This window comes from Ictalurus furcatus, chromosome 10 (assembly GCF_023375685.1).
Source record: "Ictalurus furcatus strain D&B chromosome 10, Billie_1.0, whole genome shotgun sequence".
Taxonomy (NCBI): domain Eukaryota; kingdom Metazoa; phylum Chordata; class Actinopteri; order Siluriformes; family Ictaluridae; genus Ictalurus; species Ictalurus furcatus.
Window position 1 is genome coordinate 20,588,804 of NC_071264.1, and position 16,848 is coordinate 20,605,651.

General features: G+C 37.5%; 1 protein-coding gene across 11 annotated transcripts in view; it reads left to right on the forward strand.

Moving 5' to 3' along the window:
• Positions 1 to 16,848, forward strand: part of efl1 (elongation factor like GTPase 1) — a 154,576-nt gene that overhangs the window by 106,778 nt on the left and 30,950 nt on the right. For all 11 annotated transcript variants that reach the window (XM_053635532.1, XM_053635530.1, XM_053635535.1 and 8 more), the window contains one exon: positions 16,575 to 16,706. In XM_053635532.1, coding sequence (XP_053491507.1) covers positions 16,575 to 16,706 — 132 coding nt within the window. The remainder of the gene's footprint in view (positions 1 to 16,574; positions 16,707 to 16,848) is intronic.

Consider the following 16,848-nt stretch of genomic DNA (forward strand, 5'->3'; position numbering starts at 1 on the left):
AGCTGTTTGCAATGAACAAATCAAACAAAAGCAATTGAAATAGTTCAACACAACGAATAGTTCAACACAACTTCAAGTGGTTTCCCCATTTTATAATGATTTCTCTAGTTTCAAAATTATTCAACCCCTTCATGGCAAGCATCTTTAGTACTTAGTAGAGCGCACATTTGCTGTTATGACCTGTTGCGAATGAGATGCATAGCTTCTGGCAGCGTTACTGTTTCTAGTGTTCCAATGTACACTACCAGGAATATAGAGTGCCTTACATACACCCCCCCCCCCCCACCCCCTCACACACACTGTATATTTGTTTATTTTTAAAGCAAATCATTTTAAAGAGAGCGCGAGAGAGGTGCACTGGCTATACAAAACATTAATTAGCATCTCTGGTAAGCCGAGTTGGGTTCCTGCAGACGAACGTAACAGACTGTGCCAAACACAGGGTTTTTGCTTTTGTGTCGAGTTTTAAATAACACTGTGCTTCCTCAGGAACAGTGCTTTAGGAAAAAAAGGATTTAAATTACCAGATAAACAGTTTGTACAAGTAAGACATCATGTTAAATATTAGACAATATCTTTAGAAATACATTAGAAATGATGTCATCAGTTTAAAAACAAAGTTTAATCGTTTAAATTATCCATTTAAAATCGTAGGCCATGTTAATATCACAGTAGCAGTGTATTACAGAAACCTTTGCTTTTTTCTTCACAGAACACAAGGGGGAAGGGGAGATGTAAGGTCTTGATGGATATTCCCACTGGGTGCATACTGAAATTGAAATATGTTGTGCACTTTCAATTGGTCATTTAGATGTTATCTGAGATGGATACTCAAAAAAACAAAGCACATATTTGAAACCCTGGTGCAAACAGAAATGCATTGAAATAAGTGTGAAAGCTCCTATTCTACTCCTGTTGTGGGGGGTTTTAATAAAAAGAGATGTTATTTTAAGCTCTGATATTTTTCCTAGTTTCTTGAAAAAGAAGTAGTTTTATTCCTGTATTACTTCCACAATTCTTGGGAAATTAGCAAGAAGACCAGAATCAGCAGTGGACCTGGATCTGCAAGGGGTGAAAAGACCATTATGATTGCATTACAGCAAATAAAAGCAGCATTTATCAGGCAGAATAAGTCTAGGCATCTCTGTATTGGTAGCGACTGAGCATGTAAAGTAGGTGTAGTAATGCTAATCATCTTACCATGATTTATCATCGCATTAACATTAACACTTTAGATTCACATGCACTGCCCCAGGATCAAGTTGGGCTTTCAGCACACAGTGACAAACAACAGTACCCGCACACAGACATGTCCCACCACCACCACGCTTCGACTGAGCCGTGGATGTTTGCATTTGAACGAGCAGAAGTGAAAACAAGCAGAGATTCCCATAAGTCTGAGCAGCTGGGCCCTGAGGCCTGTGCCGTTACATGTGCTGAGTGTTAAGGAAGACGTTTGAAATGACAGACATGACTGCGAACTCTGTTTTCACCAGCTCCTGGCAGCATGTGTGCGAGCTATGATTCACACGTTCCCAGCGTCCAGAGACGGCGCGAGACCAGACTTTTCTCTCTCCTCACACCTCTGTTTGCGTGACTACAACGTGACACTTTTATTTGAAGGGCAGGAAATGAGACGCTATTATGAAATGTTCATATTTAGCACTATTTAACTATTTAGAATCTACATGATAACAGCTCTGTGAAAAACGGATGCAGGAGCAAAGATACTTTTCCACTATTAGCATGTGAATTTAAACGATTAGCATATGAATTTAAATATGTATGCATTGGGAATGTTTTCTTATTATGTAGTTGTTAAATGTTACCAGATGTTAACATCTGACATGCACAGTGAATGATTAAACTCAGTGGTAGACTCAGTGGTTACATGACTTTGATTAACAATCCATAAACATTAATGCAAGTAATATGAATCTATAAATATTATATGTGTAAAAAAAAAAGAAAATCATGAAACGCATGTTTAATGAGACAAACTACCTAAGGACTTGATCATATTTGGATTTATTTATTTGGATAATGGATTTTTTAAGTAAGAAACAAACATAATCAGGCGTGCTGTTATAGTAAAATAAAATAAAAAATCAATGGTGGGATTATATGATACCACCTTACACAAAGCAGAGTTACTGTTACAACCCTGAAGTTGATTATTTTCCAATAAGAGCACATTCCAAAGTGTTTCATTCTTCTTAAACCACAGCTAACCATTTTTAATTTATTAAAAACACGACATAATTGACATTGTATCCATTTACAGTTACGTTCACAAGAAGTTAGTTTTGTAATCACTTACATTATAGTAGCTATAAACATCCCTTGTGTTGGAAAACATAAAGGAACAGCTTTACCTCTGACTAATACGAAGCACTGACACTGGAGACTCCTTCCATTACTGCTAAATAATCGTCTTCTTACAGAAATCTTCACAAAATCAGCAATTACATGTGTTTTTTTTAATCTGTTTATGCAAATCATCCACCATACAAGTCCCTGTGTATGTGGTTACTATAGAAATGATAACATATTAGAACATACACATTTATATAAACCTTTAGCCAAACTGCAGTCTACGTAAGTCATGCTGTATTAGAAAATTAACAACTTCTAACCAACCAGAATTGAGAATTCAGTGGCGCCATGGTATAATTAATATTAATGATATTAGAGGTAGTTATTGTATTGTTGGCGCTTGATGAATAACTCGCACACCTGGCTCTTACCATTGTGTATACATCTGTATACTCAACCCCTGTTAGTGAAGAAGGCTAAAACTTGTTTTTGTCCTCGATTTTTCAACCCTTTGACTAGTCAAGTGATATAACTAGAGATTAATTACTAGCGCACTGGTATAGCTAGGTTCTAAATCCTCTGCTCAATAGGTAATATTTCTTGCTTATCAGAAAGAAAACATCATCTTTCGTCTCATATGTGCCATAGATTTCCGAACGTCTTAAACAGCTTTCCTGAGGTTCCACTATGTATAAGCAGAATGTTCCTCTCCTCAGGATATTTTTTCACCATCACCCCCCTTTTCCGTCTTTGAGTCTTTGTTGAGGAATGCCTCCGAGACCCAGTCACCTCTGAGTAATTACCTTCTCACGTTTCAGGCTGGATGGCTAAAAGAGCCCCTGTGTTTTACAGGCAGGTGAAGTCGGGGATGCACGTTTCTGCTAGAGACGTTTGCTGCATGAAACTAGGACAGATCTTGAGCATAGTTTGCAGCCGGGTCGGGATTTTGGCATTTTTCTCATCAACGACCATTTTACCAAACTCAGCACACCGAATTTTTTTTCTCCCCTACCCATTTGCTCTTGTTATTTCTTCTCCGTCTTTCCCCAGCCTAGAAACTGCAGTCTGGGAATAAGAAGCATATGTGCGCTGAAGCCTGAGTGAATTTATGTAGGACTCATTAAAACGCCATGTGAGCAGTGTGTCTATTTTTTTTTTTTTTAAGGCTGAAATTGCTCTGAGCTGTTGATCTCGGGCCTGTTCTATTGGAGAAAGTAGCAGTGAATGAATACGTGAATGAATGAATAATTAAAGGAAAAGACATTAATGGAAATGTTCCCTCTGTAACATATTAAATATATTTATATTGAAATATTTGTAATGCGCTTAGAGATTTAGGCGCTAATTTGTTACTGGCTGCGGTACTTTCATTATTTCTGTGAAAAGATTGCAGCTGTCTGCCCCTCTGACATCACTGGAGTACATCGTTAGCACAGGTACAATGGCATGTAATACATCTTAAATATCAAACAATCTCAAATATATGGGGTAGTAGTTAGGTTTTGTTGTATTGTAGAAGTAGTGGAGCAGGCAAATGCTGGACTCCGTGTTCCAGAATGCAATACAGCTACATATGTAACACGGTATGACTCGGCATCACTACGAGATGACAAGCAGAAGGGTTTTTGACGGTGGTATTAGTATGAAATTTGAACCTTTGGACATTCAGTTTGAGCAGAGTGTACAGATGGAATAAAGGACTAAATGCATCACTCTCTTGAGATGAAGAAAGGGTTGATTCCATTGGTGCCACTCTCAACAGATATAGAACAGCATTGTGGGTAAAGTAGGAGACCCTTAACTATTGATGAAAAAATGTAAACCAAAGAACTTAGAATGTAATCATAAAATAAATCTTATGCACTACTGATCATATTGATTATGAATATTGGCATGCTGTGATTCATGGTGGATTTTTTTTTTTCTTTTAAGGTCTAGGTTCTGAAATTTGGAGAGAATTAGGGTTAGGTTGGAGAAAATTGGTGGAAGTAATGTTTCTGCAGTAGGTAATCTGTAGTGGGCGTAATTTTGGTAAACGTGATTTTAAGATGCAGAAAGGTAGTGGATATTAGAGTGCAGAATTCAGACAACTGGTGGACGTTATGGTTAGAATTCAAAGAATTGGTCCACCTTCTGGACAGGGCACTGAAAACCTGTGGACATTACAGTTATGGTACAAAAATCTGGTGAACATTAAGGGTAGAGAGTAAAAACCAATGGATATCATAGTTGTCTTACAGACACCTGATGGAGATGATGTATGTGGAATTTTAAAAAATAATAATTAAAAAAAACAGTGTATGTTATATTTTGAGTAGACAATTGGTAGAGATAATGTTTACAGGTGTTTTTTTTTTTTGTAATGGTAGACATTTGTGACCCCAACCACTGGTGGACATAATGTTTAAGATATAAAAACATAGATGTTATGTTTAGGGTGAAGAGATCATCATCATAATGGATTTTTAATTATTATTAATGACACTACATATAGTTATTGCATTGATATAGTTTGAAGGATAACTCACATCCTCTTATCACTCAACCCCAATTAGCAAGGAAGGCTAAAACTTCAACTGATCAAGTGGCATAACTACAGATGAATTCAACAAGTGCTGGAGATAATGTTTATAGAAAATTGAAGTTTATAAAATTAATAGATGCAAAGACTTCTGTCCTAAAGGCACTCGCATGGAGATCAACTTTCTGACTTTCGGTACAAAGCTCTGACGCTGATATGCCATAAATGCTAAATAATGCTAGAGAATGTACAGTAGTTAACACTCTAGCTATCTATGCGTTTGATTATGGATAAGACATGGGACTGCAGTATCGACTCCTGGCCCTACCTCAGTAAAATATATAATTGTGCTGGAGTATATACGAATACTCCTATAATATGAGCTGTCTCCTTTGCCTTCCTAGAAGACATGAAATCCATCTTGTTTGAAAAAGCATATTGAGGTAAATTTAGCTCATTTGCTAACATTAACTGGCTTTATTTAGGCTTATTTTATTTTAAGCTGGCCTGTTTTCATTGCTAATGCCAGGTTAGATTAGACAGCAAGTCAAATTCTAGCTGATGGTAAATATTGGGTATGTACATAGTAATTTACTTCTGATTCATTTATTAGCAAATTGCGTAATGTTAGTCCTGCATATAACCAGAACACCTGAGGCATAGTTGCTTATATCATAGTTGTTTTATATAATTTTTAGTAATAAATGTTTGTTTTCACCTGAAAACATTATATTAACTTAATTTTGTCAGTTAAAAACAGTGCCTTTTTGCTTTTTAATGCTGGGGTAGCATTTTTTTTTCACTTGAGTACAATTTTAGATACTTCCACTTTTAATTGAGTAAGCTTTTTGTTACATTATCTATACTTAAGTCATTAAGTGTAATTTCTCAGTACTTTTTCCACCCCGATAGCCGTAGATGATGTGGTTATGGTGAAGAGAACCTCAACAGAAGTAAAAATGGCAGTGTGACTCATGGACCAGAGGGGGTAATAAGCAGCAGTATAGACATACACACATATATATATACACACACACACACACACACAAAACAGCTCCTGTGTTCTGTCTGGTCACTTCATCCAAGTAGAGAATGCCTGACTTTAGTGCTGCAGGGGAAAAGAGGAGATGACTGAGTCTGGTGATGTCATTATCACAAGACATGCGATATCCCTCTATCATACTCGCTTCTAAAATCTCTCCCTCTTCCTGACAGCACTTCATGACTTTCATATTTTTGCTTTGTTTTGGTTCACCGTGTTTTTATTATTATTATTTGCCTTTGGCAGAAGGTAATCCCCAGAGAGAGAGCTATCATTATGAAAAGCGCTCTAAAGCACGGCGTATTAAATGTTATCACCTTGTTTGCACGTCTGATGAGATAAACACTTGAAATAGTCATTCGTGTTTCTCAAGTGGGACGAAGAAATGACTTCATCCCAGACACTTTTCCTCCTTGAAAAGGAGGGAGCTTCCTGTTTTCCCATGCTTTGCGAAATGTGACATCTGTGCAACATCCTGCAGAAGTCCCTACAATAAAAACTCATATTTAGACATTTGAAGGAACAACAGCTCCTTTAGATGATAGTACTTCTACTTAAGTTCGCATCATGTCCTCAACACAGAATAATTGCTTTAGTTTCCAATAAAATGTCAGCTTCTTCTGTGAATCTAGTACACTAAAGATGTTATAAGTGTGCCAAGATACAAATCTCATGAGACATTTCAGCGTTTAATGTTAGCAAACCAACAAATCTTATGCCGCCTGCACAGGTTAAAACACTAAGCGATTAGCGTTAAACCTTTTTTATTACAGACGTTACTGCCTCCAGGTGCCTGCCGCATCAATAGGATTAGGGCTTGGGCTAAATTAGTCCTTTAATAAAGCCAGTCTGAGATGAAGTGCTCTGACTCAGGGCTAAGTTATACAGTGAATACAGCTTGCTCTTCTAGACCTCTCTCTCTATGCACTACAGCATTGTTAGTTCCAGTACAGCTGTGGCTTCATTGACACTGGTGTAGATTATATCTAAGGTGCGGACATCTGGGTGGATATTACAGCAGGGTACAGAACATTGGTTTAAATTATTGTTAGACTACAGAGAACTGTAAAATGTTATAGTTTAGGTTGGGGCTTACGGTTAGGCTTTTATTAACCCTTTCTGTCTGTCTGGTCAATCGATAAATCGACTTATCAAGCATATTCAATCAGTATAAACAAATGAATTACGTTATCTATGCAAGTCTGTTATAACATTAGCCAGGACACTGTTGGGTTTCTGTATGTAGAGTATCGTGACTGTGTTTAGCTGCTGATGAGCAGAGTGATGGGAAAGGGGAGGGGTGTGAGTCCCCTGCTGGGCAAACAATTCACAACTTTCTACAATAACGCTGGTACAGAGATAAAATGGACAGTACAGCTAAAGCTTTTTTGATAGTAAGACAGTGTATACAACTGCCACAATAAAATTCTAACATTTAAACCTATTAGGCTAGGTAAAAGAAATATTGGGTATGTACATAATATTTTACTTCTGATTCATTTGTTAGCAAGTTATGTATCGTTAGTCACGTGCATAACCACAAAACTCACAGCGTAGTTGCTTATATCATAGATGTTTTAGGTACTTTTAAATAATACATCTTTGTTTTCACACGAAAACATGACATTAATTTTAATACTTGAGTAGAATTTTGTTTTTTCATTTACATTTTTAGATACTTCCACTTATAATTAGATTCAGAAAGATTTTTGATACATTATCCGTACTTTATCGATGCAAGTCTGTTGTAAGATTATTCAGGACATTGTTGGGTTTCTATGTGTACAGTATCGTGACTCAACTTAAGCTGTTTTGTTAGTAGAACACTGCCACAATAAAGTTATAATATTAAAACCTAGTAGGCTAGGTAAAAAAAAATTCTATTTCAAATATTCCAATTGTGTGGACATTAGGGTTGGGATGTTACAAGACAGCTTGTTTATGTACTTCAAACAGAAGACGTTTTATTCTGGGTTTTTTTATGTAAAAAGCTTTAAAGTCTTTAAAGTAAGAAAGATATGGTGTGTGCCACAGCCTTCAAGCATGTTTTGTTCTGAGACCTCCACCCTGTCTGCGATTGGTCTAAATATCACATGGTATCTTGCAAAGAACAGCAGTTTGTTGACACTTTTGTCAAGACTTTTACAAAGACATTCAAGTGTAAAACTTAGTATCTCTTATGTTCTTTTGGTTGATTGATTGTGGGGTTTTTTGATTGATTGTTTTTTTTTGCTGTTACATTGCAACAGGCATCTCTTTCTACTGCATTGGTGCTTTTATTGCCATCACTGCTGTTTTTTTCCCACTTGTCATGTCTGCATTGTCAAGCGGTCCAAGAGTCAATATTTATCATTTGCAGAGTATGCCAAGACATACAGTATGTACATTGGAATGCTTATGGCAAGCAACTGGTAAATTGATTACATATAAATCATGGCACAGAACACAAGAGCAACAACTGTTGACCTAATTTAACCAAATATGACTGAAATTGAATAAAATACACTATGTCGCCAAACATTTGTGGACACCTGACCATCATAGCCATGTGTGGGTCTTCCCCAAACTGTTGCCACAAAGGTGGAAGCACACAATTGTATAGGATGTCTTTGTATAGTGTAGCATTAAGATTTCCCTTCACCAGAATTAAGTGGCCCAAGAATGCTCCAGCATGGCATTGCCCTTGTGCACAAAGCAAGCTCCATGAACACATATCTTGCCATGGTTGGAGTGGAAGAACTCAAGTATCCCACACAGAGCCCTGATCCCAACCCCACTGAACACCTTTGGGATGGACTGGAGCGCTGACTTCACCCCAGACCTCCTCACCCAACATCAATGCCTTACTTCACTAATACTCTTATGGCTGAATGAGCACAAATCCAAGGGATAGCCTTCCCAGAAGAGAGGAGGTTATTATGTCTGCAAACGGGTAACTACAATTGGAATGGGATGTTCAACAAACACAGGCTGTGATTGGTCAGATGTCCACTTACTTTTGGTCATACAGTGTAAGCATAATAAGAATGCAATATACAAAGTTCAATGTTCAATAGAAGTGAAAATATAAATGGAAAAACAGTACAAGTAGTGTAATTAAGTATTGCACTGAGATAAAGTCAGTGTACAGGTGTTAAGTGACTGTGCGAATAGAAGAACTGGGCTAGAGGCTTAAATCTGCTACTTTCAAACCCAATACATTTCTTTTTAAAGCCTACCAACATGCTTATTATTTCAAAATGCATTATACTATTTAAAAGGAATGTCATGCAATCATTTTTTATTGAGGCAATATTAAAAACACAGTTTCCTGTGGAAGCAGTTCAAAAGTGGTCTGTGAATAAACCGGAGTTGGCAAAACTGTGATGTTAAGAAATCTGCTTAACTCACAGCTGTCTCAAAACCAGTTAGCAGACTGTTCTAGAAAAATGACTATATATTCAGTGGATGTTCTTTTCAAGCATACTGCCAGCCTTTGTCTGCACAAAACTGGTGAACATCATGGTTCAGATGCTAAAAAATTGTGTACATCCCAATTAGTGCGTAAAAAATATCAGATATTATGGGGAGGGTGTAAGAAAATGGTGGGAATTTCAGTTAGAGTACACAAAATCAGTGAAAGATACAGATTAGTGTGAAGAATCTCCACTATAATCTCAGTTTTCAGTCAGGTAACTGTTATGTCCGCCAGTTTGTTGAATTCTAACCATGATCTAAATGGGCTTCAGTGAGTGTGATTACTTCCTTTATTTTTGGGATTCAAACAATGTTATTGCAAGCCTCCTTCATCAATGTCAGGTGTTTAAAAATAATAATAATAAATACTTTAGAATTTATAGCATTATATACATTAAACTGGGGGGCACCGTGGCTTAGTGGTTAGCACATTTGCCCGGCATCTCTGGGGTTGGGGGTTCGAATCCCTGCCGTGTGTTCGCCACTTGCATGTTCTCCCCGTGCTCCGTTCTCCTGGGGTTTCCTCCAGGTACAGGTTGATTAGCATTTCCAAATTGCCTGTAGTGTGTGAATGTGTGTGTGATTGTGCCCTGAGATGGGTTTGCACCCCGTCCAGGATGTCCTCTACCTTGTGCCCCGAGTCCCCTGGGATAGGCTCTAGGCTCCCCCCGGGACCCGTGTAGGATAAGCAGCACAGAAAATAGATGGATGAATGGATGTATATGTATTAAAAGTGATCCAAAAAAAAAAGAGTAATAAATCAGGGAACAGCAGAAAATAATAAAAGAAGTGAACACACAGAACAACAAGGGTAGTAAAATATTTTGTAAATATATAAAAGGTTTTAAACAGATTTTTCTAAATTTGGGATGTATTTTAAAAATGTTGTATTTTAGAAAGATTGGTGTGTGCACACTCTGTGGAATAAAAGGTCTTGGTTTGACATTGTGTGGCTCGGTACTCTGAATCAATATAGAATTATTGTAAGATGAGGCATTTTTATTATTTTTTTTTGTCTCTGCAGATCGACTCATTTATTTAGTCACCAGCAGACGTGTCCTGACTGCATTTGGAAACTACTTTATTGTTCAGGTCGACCTGACAGAATCATTAGACAGAGGCCGAATCCCTACCTACAAAGAGCGCCAATACTTCCTGCCCTATTTAGTGCACTTATATTGAGAGTAAGGATATTCTGGATTAGCCCCTTAGGTTTAAAGAGTGAAGACAGTGTGGAACATTTATCTTTCAGACAATAAGGGCACAGTGATCACTGGATAGAACTGCAAAAAGAATTCCCCTCACATTTCTCAGGGTTAAATCACACACTTAGCTTTTGTCCTGCCAGTATTGGAGTATGGGTGATGAACATGGCTAAAAGGCAGAAAAGTTAGCCTACTGCTTTGAGATGACTGTCTGAATTAAATGCATCAATCAGCCCTGCCCTCGTACCCACGCTCTCAATTTGACGTGCTGATTAGCCATCAGTCAAAAGCAGTATGGTTTAATGTGAGTTTTATAATTAGAAACTGCATCTGTGTGTCAGTGGCCAATGAGACCAAAAAAAGAAGTATTCAAGAAAAACCTGATCTCTATGCTGTGAGTTAAAGCTGCCTTTGGAGCAGTATTCATATCCATGATTAAATAAATAAGACACAAGAAGCGTGAACTGAAAAAAATGGCAACATTTCTCACTCTTGGTCACTGTAGGTGTAATTGTACATGATGGGACTTCTGTTCAATCTTAGTGTGTGACTTAGTATTAAAGTCTATTTTGGCACTTCTTTACAGATAACAAATAATAATTTTTCACACCTTCACTTGACTGTGAGACTCTGTGACAAACTAGATACAGCTCAGCTCAGCTCAGCTCACGTTTATCATTCATTCATTCATATTGAGTAAGTGCTTTATCCTGTTCGAGGTCACGGTGGATCGATAGCCTACCTAGCAGTTAGAGTAGACAGTCCACCCACTGGCATGTTTTTGGGATGTGGGCTATATCTATAAGCATGTTTATTCAGTCTTGTAACTCATTTCCTTTAACACATTTTTGCATGTTTGTACCTATTTATTTTGTATTTTCACTTCCCACCAACCAGCAAGCTCTCCCCTATTATAGTCATGTGAAAAAATAAGTACACCCCATGGAAATTGTTGGCTTTTTTGACATATTTGGACAAGCAAACATTTGATCATGTTTGAAACAGTGCCTATTAATAAAGTTGATATACTTGAACAAAACCACTAGGAAAATGAGCTTTTTCAATCATTTATTAAACAGAAATATCAATAGATTTGAGATTCTTCTGTGGAAAAAGTAAGTACACCCTTGGCCTCAGTAGCTAGTATTGCCCCCTTTAGCAGAAATGCCTTCTTTTGGGCATTTTCTTAATCGTTCACCGGACTTGCTGGAATTTTTGACCACCTTTCCATGCAATATTCTTTCAGTTGCAAGATATTTGATTGTTTTCTTGCATGTACTGCTTGTTTCAAATCCCCCCACAACATTTCAATGGGATTCAAATCCGGGCTTTCACTAGGCCATTCCATAACCCTCCATTTCTTCTTTTTGAGCCATTCCTTGGTGGATTTGCTAGTGTGCTTAGGATGATGGTCATGTCAAATGGTCCACTTTCGGTTCAACTTAAACTTTCGGACAGATAACCTCACATTATCTTCATCCACTCTTTATGATATGATACAGAATTCATAGTCAAATCAATGAATGCAAGCTGTCCAGTCCCTGAGGCAGCGAAGCAACGCTAAACCGTAACATTTCCACCAGCATGCTTCACAGTTGGTATGAGGTGCTTCTCCTGATGTCTGTTGGTACTGTGGCCAAACAACTCTATTTTTGTCTTTGTCTGTCCAGAGCAAAAGGCCTGGTCTTTGCCTATATGCTCATTGGCAAACTGTAGTCTTACAAAGGCTTTTTCCTGGCATGCCTCCCATGCAGGTCAAATTTGTGCAAAATCTCTTAAAATCTGATTGTAGAAGCATGTACTTTGACACCAACAGTTACAAGACTTAGTAGCAGATCCTGTGATGAAACTTGGACGTTCTTGGAGACGTCTTTTTGCATCAGATGATCTGCTCTTGACTTTTCTGAAGGCCTTACAAAACTCTTTACATCTTGGCATGGTGACACCACACACCTCAATAACAAAGGGAACACCAGACACTAGATATGAGAGAGTTATAAATAAGACAGGGTCCACCTGCACTCCCTAAGCAGGTTCTAATCACTGGCACCCAATCTTGAACACCTGATTCTAATTTTATGTATTTGAAGGTGTGATAAATGTAGGGGTATACTTACTTTTTCCATGTGACTGATCTGTTTTTTTTGTTAATTTACTACAAAATGTAAATTTTATGTTTCATTTGATACTGTGTATCAACTTTATTAATAGGCACTTTTTCAAAGAGGATCAAATGTTTGCTTGTCCAAATATGTCAAAAAAGCCAACCACACCAAGACACATGAAGCCAGCCAACCACACCTTTTCAAACTGCTGCTCATGCGGCATCACAGGGCAGTGTAACATTCAGAGAAAAGCAGTGTCTGCCATCTTCTGCATACATGAGCTCACAGACGGCCCTGATTGGCTAGTGTCACTGTAATTGATAGGGAAGAAAGACTGTGCCATCCCTTCCACCCAGAGAACATGGCCAGTTTTGCTCCCTTGGCTTCCTGGCCATGGATTGCTGTGGTACTGTCAGGGTCCAAACACAATCTCTGGTTGATGGAGCAAATGCTGCATGCTAATTTTAAATACTGTATTGGTCCATTTCTGAAATTGGGTTACTGTGTGTGTGGAGTTTTGTATGTTCTCCTTGGGAGATTAGATATGATACATTGAATCGAATCAAATCAAATAGAATTCAATAGAGTCATAGAATATGTGAGCAGATGGCACTATAATCGTCTGGTTGCGGACTATCCCTGTTTGTGTTATTTTAAAGTCTCTGTATTTTTCCTGTGGACTCATAAAGATCTCTCCTCCATTCCTCCTTCACTGCAGCTGGCAGCACAGAGACCTGATTGCTAGCTAGAATGTAGTTTAAAACAGAGGATCACATTAGGATCACTCTTAGCCCTCATTAGTTTATCAGGTTTGGTTAATTTCATTCAGCAGAGACTATGAGAGGGTGATCAAATTCCCAGAGAAAGGGCGTGGTGGTGGAAGTGAGTGTTGCCTTAACAACCACTCTTAATAGCCTATACAGTTAGCCTTTAGCTATAATGTATGCTAATAGCTGTGTTATTTCCTCAGCTCTGCTATTACATGCACCTTAGTGTGGTAATACCCCTTATTCCAACCGGGCTTAAATGTGAAGTGATGGTGCTTTGTACTAACAGTTGCAAAAAATTATATTAATGTGCTGTGCTGTACTTCTCTGTACTTTGCTCAGCTTTGTCAGTGTTTCTGTCACTGAGTGTTCTTGAAGCCATATTTAGTGAACTTGTGATACAGCTTTTTTTGCCCCAGATAAAGGGATTCATTGCTTCAGTCTATGACTCTGAAAAGATTAACTATTATCTCTGCAGTCACCATAGACTGCAAGATCTCACCCACAATTCCCCTGAAACCAATCAGATCACCGGTTGATATTTTAAAATGCTGGTCACATGATCCTATTCTTTCATGGAGAGCCTGCGCCATTACCAGGAATCATCTGCACTTGTAAAGTGACAGATAGCTCCAGATCACAACAACTGACACGCATTATAGGTTGTATGGTTACGCAATCACATTATAACCATTAAAAAGCTATCTTCAGTAGCTTTCAAACAACATCAGCTCGACACCTCTATAATCTACAGTTCCAGAGAAAGAGGCCACAGGAATCGGGCATTTTAGCCGACTTTGCAACTCTATTTCCAGAAAAAAAAATTACGCCTCGGTGTTGCTATGGAGCTCATTATGTTTCAGTGAATTACTTTGTTCATTCAATCAGTTTTTGGGAGAATTTATAAATGTACAACCCCAATTCCAAAAAAGTTGGGACACTGTGTAAAATGTAAATAAAAACAGAATGCAATGATTTGCAAATCTCATAAACCCATATGTTATTCACAGAACATAGAAAATATAACATGTTTAAACTGAGTAAATGTACCATTTTAAGGAAAAAATGAGGTAATTTAGAATTTGATAGCCGTAGCACATCTCAAAAAAGTTGGGACGTAATACATAATATTTGATGATATTATGTACTGTAGAGGATGAGCTATTCATAGTCTTTGCAATTTTATGTTGAGGAACATTATTCTGGAATTGTTCCACAAATTGTAGATGCAGTTTTCCGCAGATTGGTGAACTTCTGCCCATCTTTACTTCTGAAAGACTCTGCTTCTTTAAGATACTCTTTTTATACCCAATCATGTTACCGACCTGTTGCCAATTAACCTCCCGCTGTTTCTTTTTAGTAACACTTATGTTTCCAGCCTTTTGTTGTCCCCGTCCCAACTTTATTTATTTATTTTTATTTATTTATTTTTTTAATTTCAGCACAAACAAACAATCTCCAGTTTCATTTCTACTGAACATTTCTGTTGAACATTTCTTCTGAACATTTCTACTGAAAGTTCCTGCTGAACATTTCTATTGAACATTCCTGCTGAACATATCTTCTGAACATATCTTCTGAACTTTTCTGCTGAACATTTCTGCTGAACATTTTTTTGCCCAACTTTTTTTTTTTTTTAGACATGTTGTGGCCATGAAATTCAAAATTACCTTATTTTTTCCTTAAAATGGTACACTTCCTCAGTTTAAACATTTGATGATTGATGTTCTATTGTGAATGACATATGGGTTTAAGAGATTTGCAAATCATTGCATTCTGTTTTATTAACATTTTACAAAAGCATCACAACTTTTTCGGAATTGGGTTTGTATTTCCTTATTTAAGATATTTTGAAACTGTATGTCATTTCGTTTATAATATTAAACTTCTCTTTGTAGCAAATTTTTTTTATGTACTTTTATGCTTATAAAAATGTGCATTGTTTTGCATTGTTTATGATTCAGAAAACAGTGTCTTTCAATCATCATTTTTCTTTTTTAAAATGTTGTACAAAATACTCTGAGAATTGAATTAAATCGAATCATGAAGCCAGTATTATGAATTGACTCAAATCCTGACCGGTGTGTATCATTACAACCCTATTAAGTAAGCATTTCGAAAATGTTCAGAAGAAGTGGCAAAAGGAGCTATTAATACTTAAGACAAAATAAGCATTCATTTCAGGAGGCCTGTTTACCAAAAATTAGTTGTAGCAACTTCTGACAGGTTTTTCTATGCCCTAAACATTTATTGCATTGTCATGATTAATGATTCCTCCCATTTTCTCCTCTGTAATGTTTTACATGTTTTAAATCTGTAGCATTTCAAGGGGCACATCATTCTTCGGAAACATTTCTCATATTATTTTCTGTAGCAGCAGGGCATTATATTAATTTCTGATTCTTTTATCAGATGATATATTCCATGATACTGATAGATTCTCACTGCCCAGTGCAGTATCGGCACACACACAGCTGTCAAATAGCTGTACTCAGCACTTTAATTTCTTTCTGTTCAGTGGAGATCTTGAAAGCCGTAAGATGTTTATCTACATGAGCAGATGAGTGGGTTGTGGGATGACAAGGCTTCTTTTGTCCATTCATTCTCACAGCTTCTTATTGATGTGCACTAAGTACAGGTGTGGTTTGGTTGTTTTTATTTCATGTCCAAGCATGCTCAATTACTTCTACACTGACACACACACACATATACACACACACAAACACACACAGATGTTGTTCTCTGAAGGAGCCATTGGTGCTTCAAGTGACAGTTTGGCCTAAAATGATGCACAATTTACCCCTTAACCTAAATGTAGTCTGTCAGCCAGGACATGGAGTTTTGAGGCTAATTTAGTGAACGAGTAAGTAAAGCTTGCAACCTCTGCATCTTGCAAACTGAATGTGTAAATCATCACACACACACACACACACACACACACACACACACTTGCTTAATTTCAGGGTGGTTATTTGATTATTTTTCTATAACAACACACCCCATTGCGTTTCCTTTCTGAGTTCTTGCCTAAACTGTTCTTTTATTGCTAAAAAGTCATCCATGTTTGTAGTTAGATGTTATGTGTTGTGTATGTTGCAGTGTGGGTGATTTTACTCCTGACAGTGTGTGGTGCTGTTTTTTTTTTTGTTGTTGTTTCTGCAGGAATTGGTGGGATGGGGGAGTATATTTTAAAGTCAGCCACCATCTCGACCTCGGCCGCATGCCCCCCCTTCACACCACTCAATTTCGACACCACACCCATTGTCAGAGTGGCAATTGAACCCAAACATCCCAGTAAGTATTTGCATGACACTGATACACAGACCAAAAAGTGATATAAACAGAAGTGTGAAGATGGCTGTTCTGGCCCGAGGAAGCAAATTTGGCTGTGAACAGTTGAGAGTCCTTCCATCTGTGCAAGTTATATCTTAGCAGA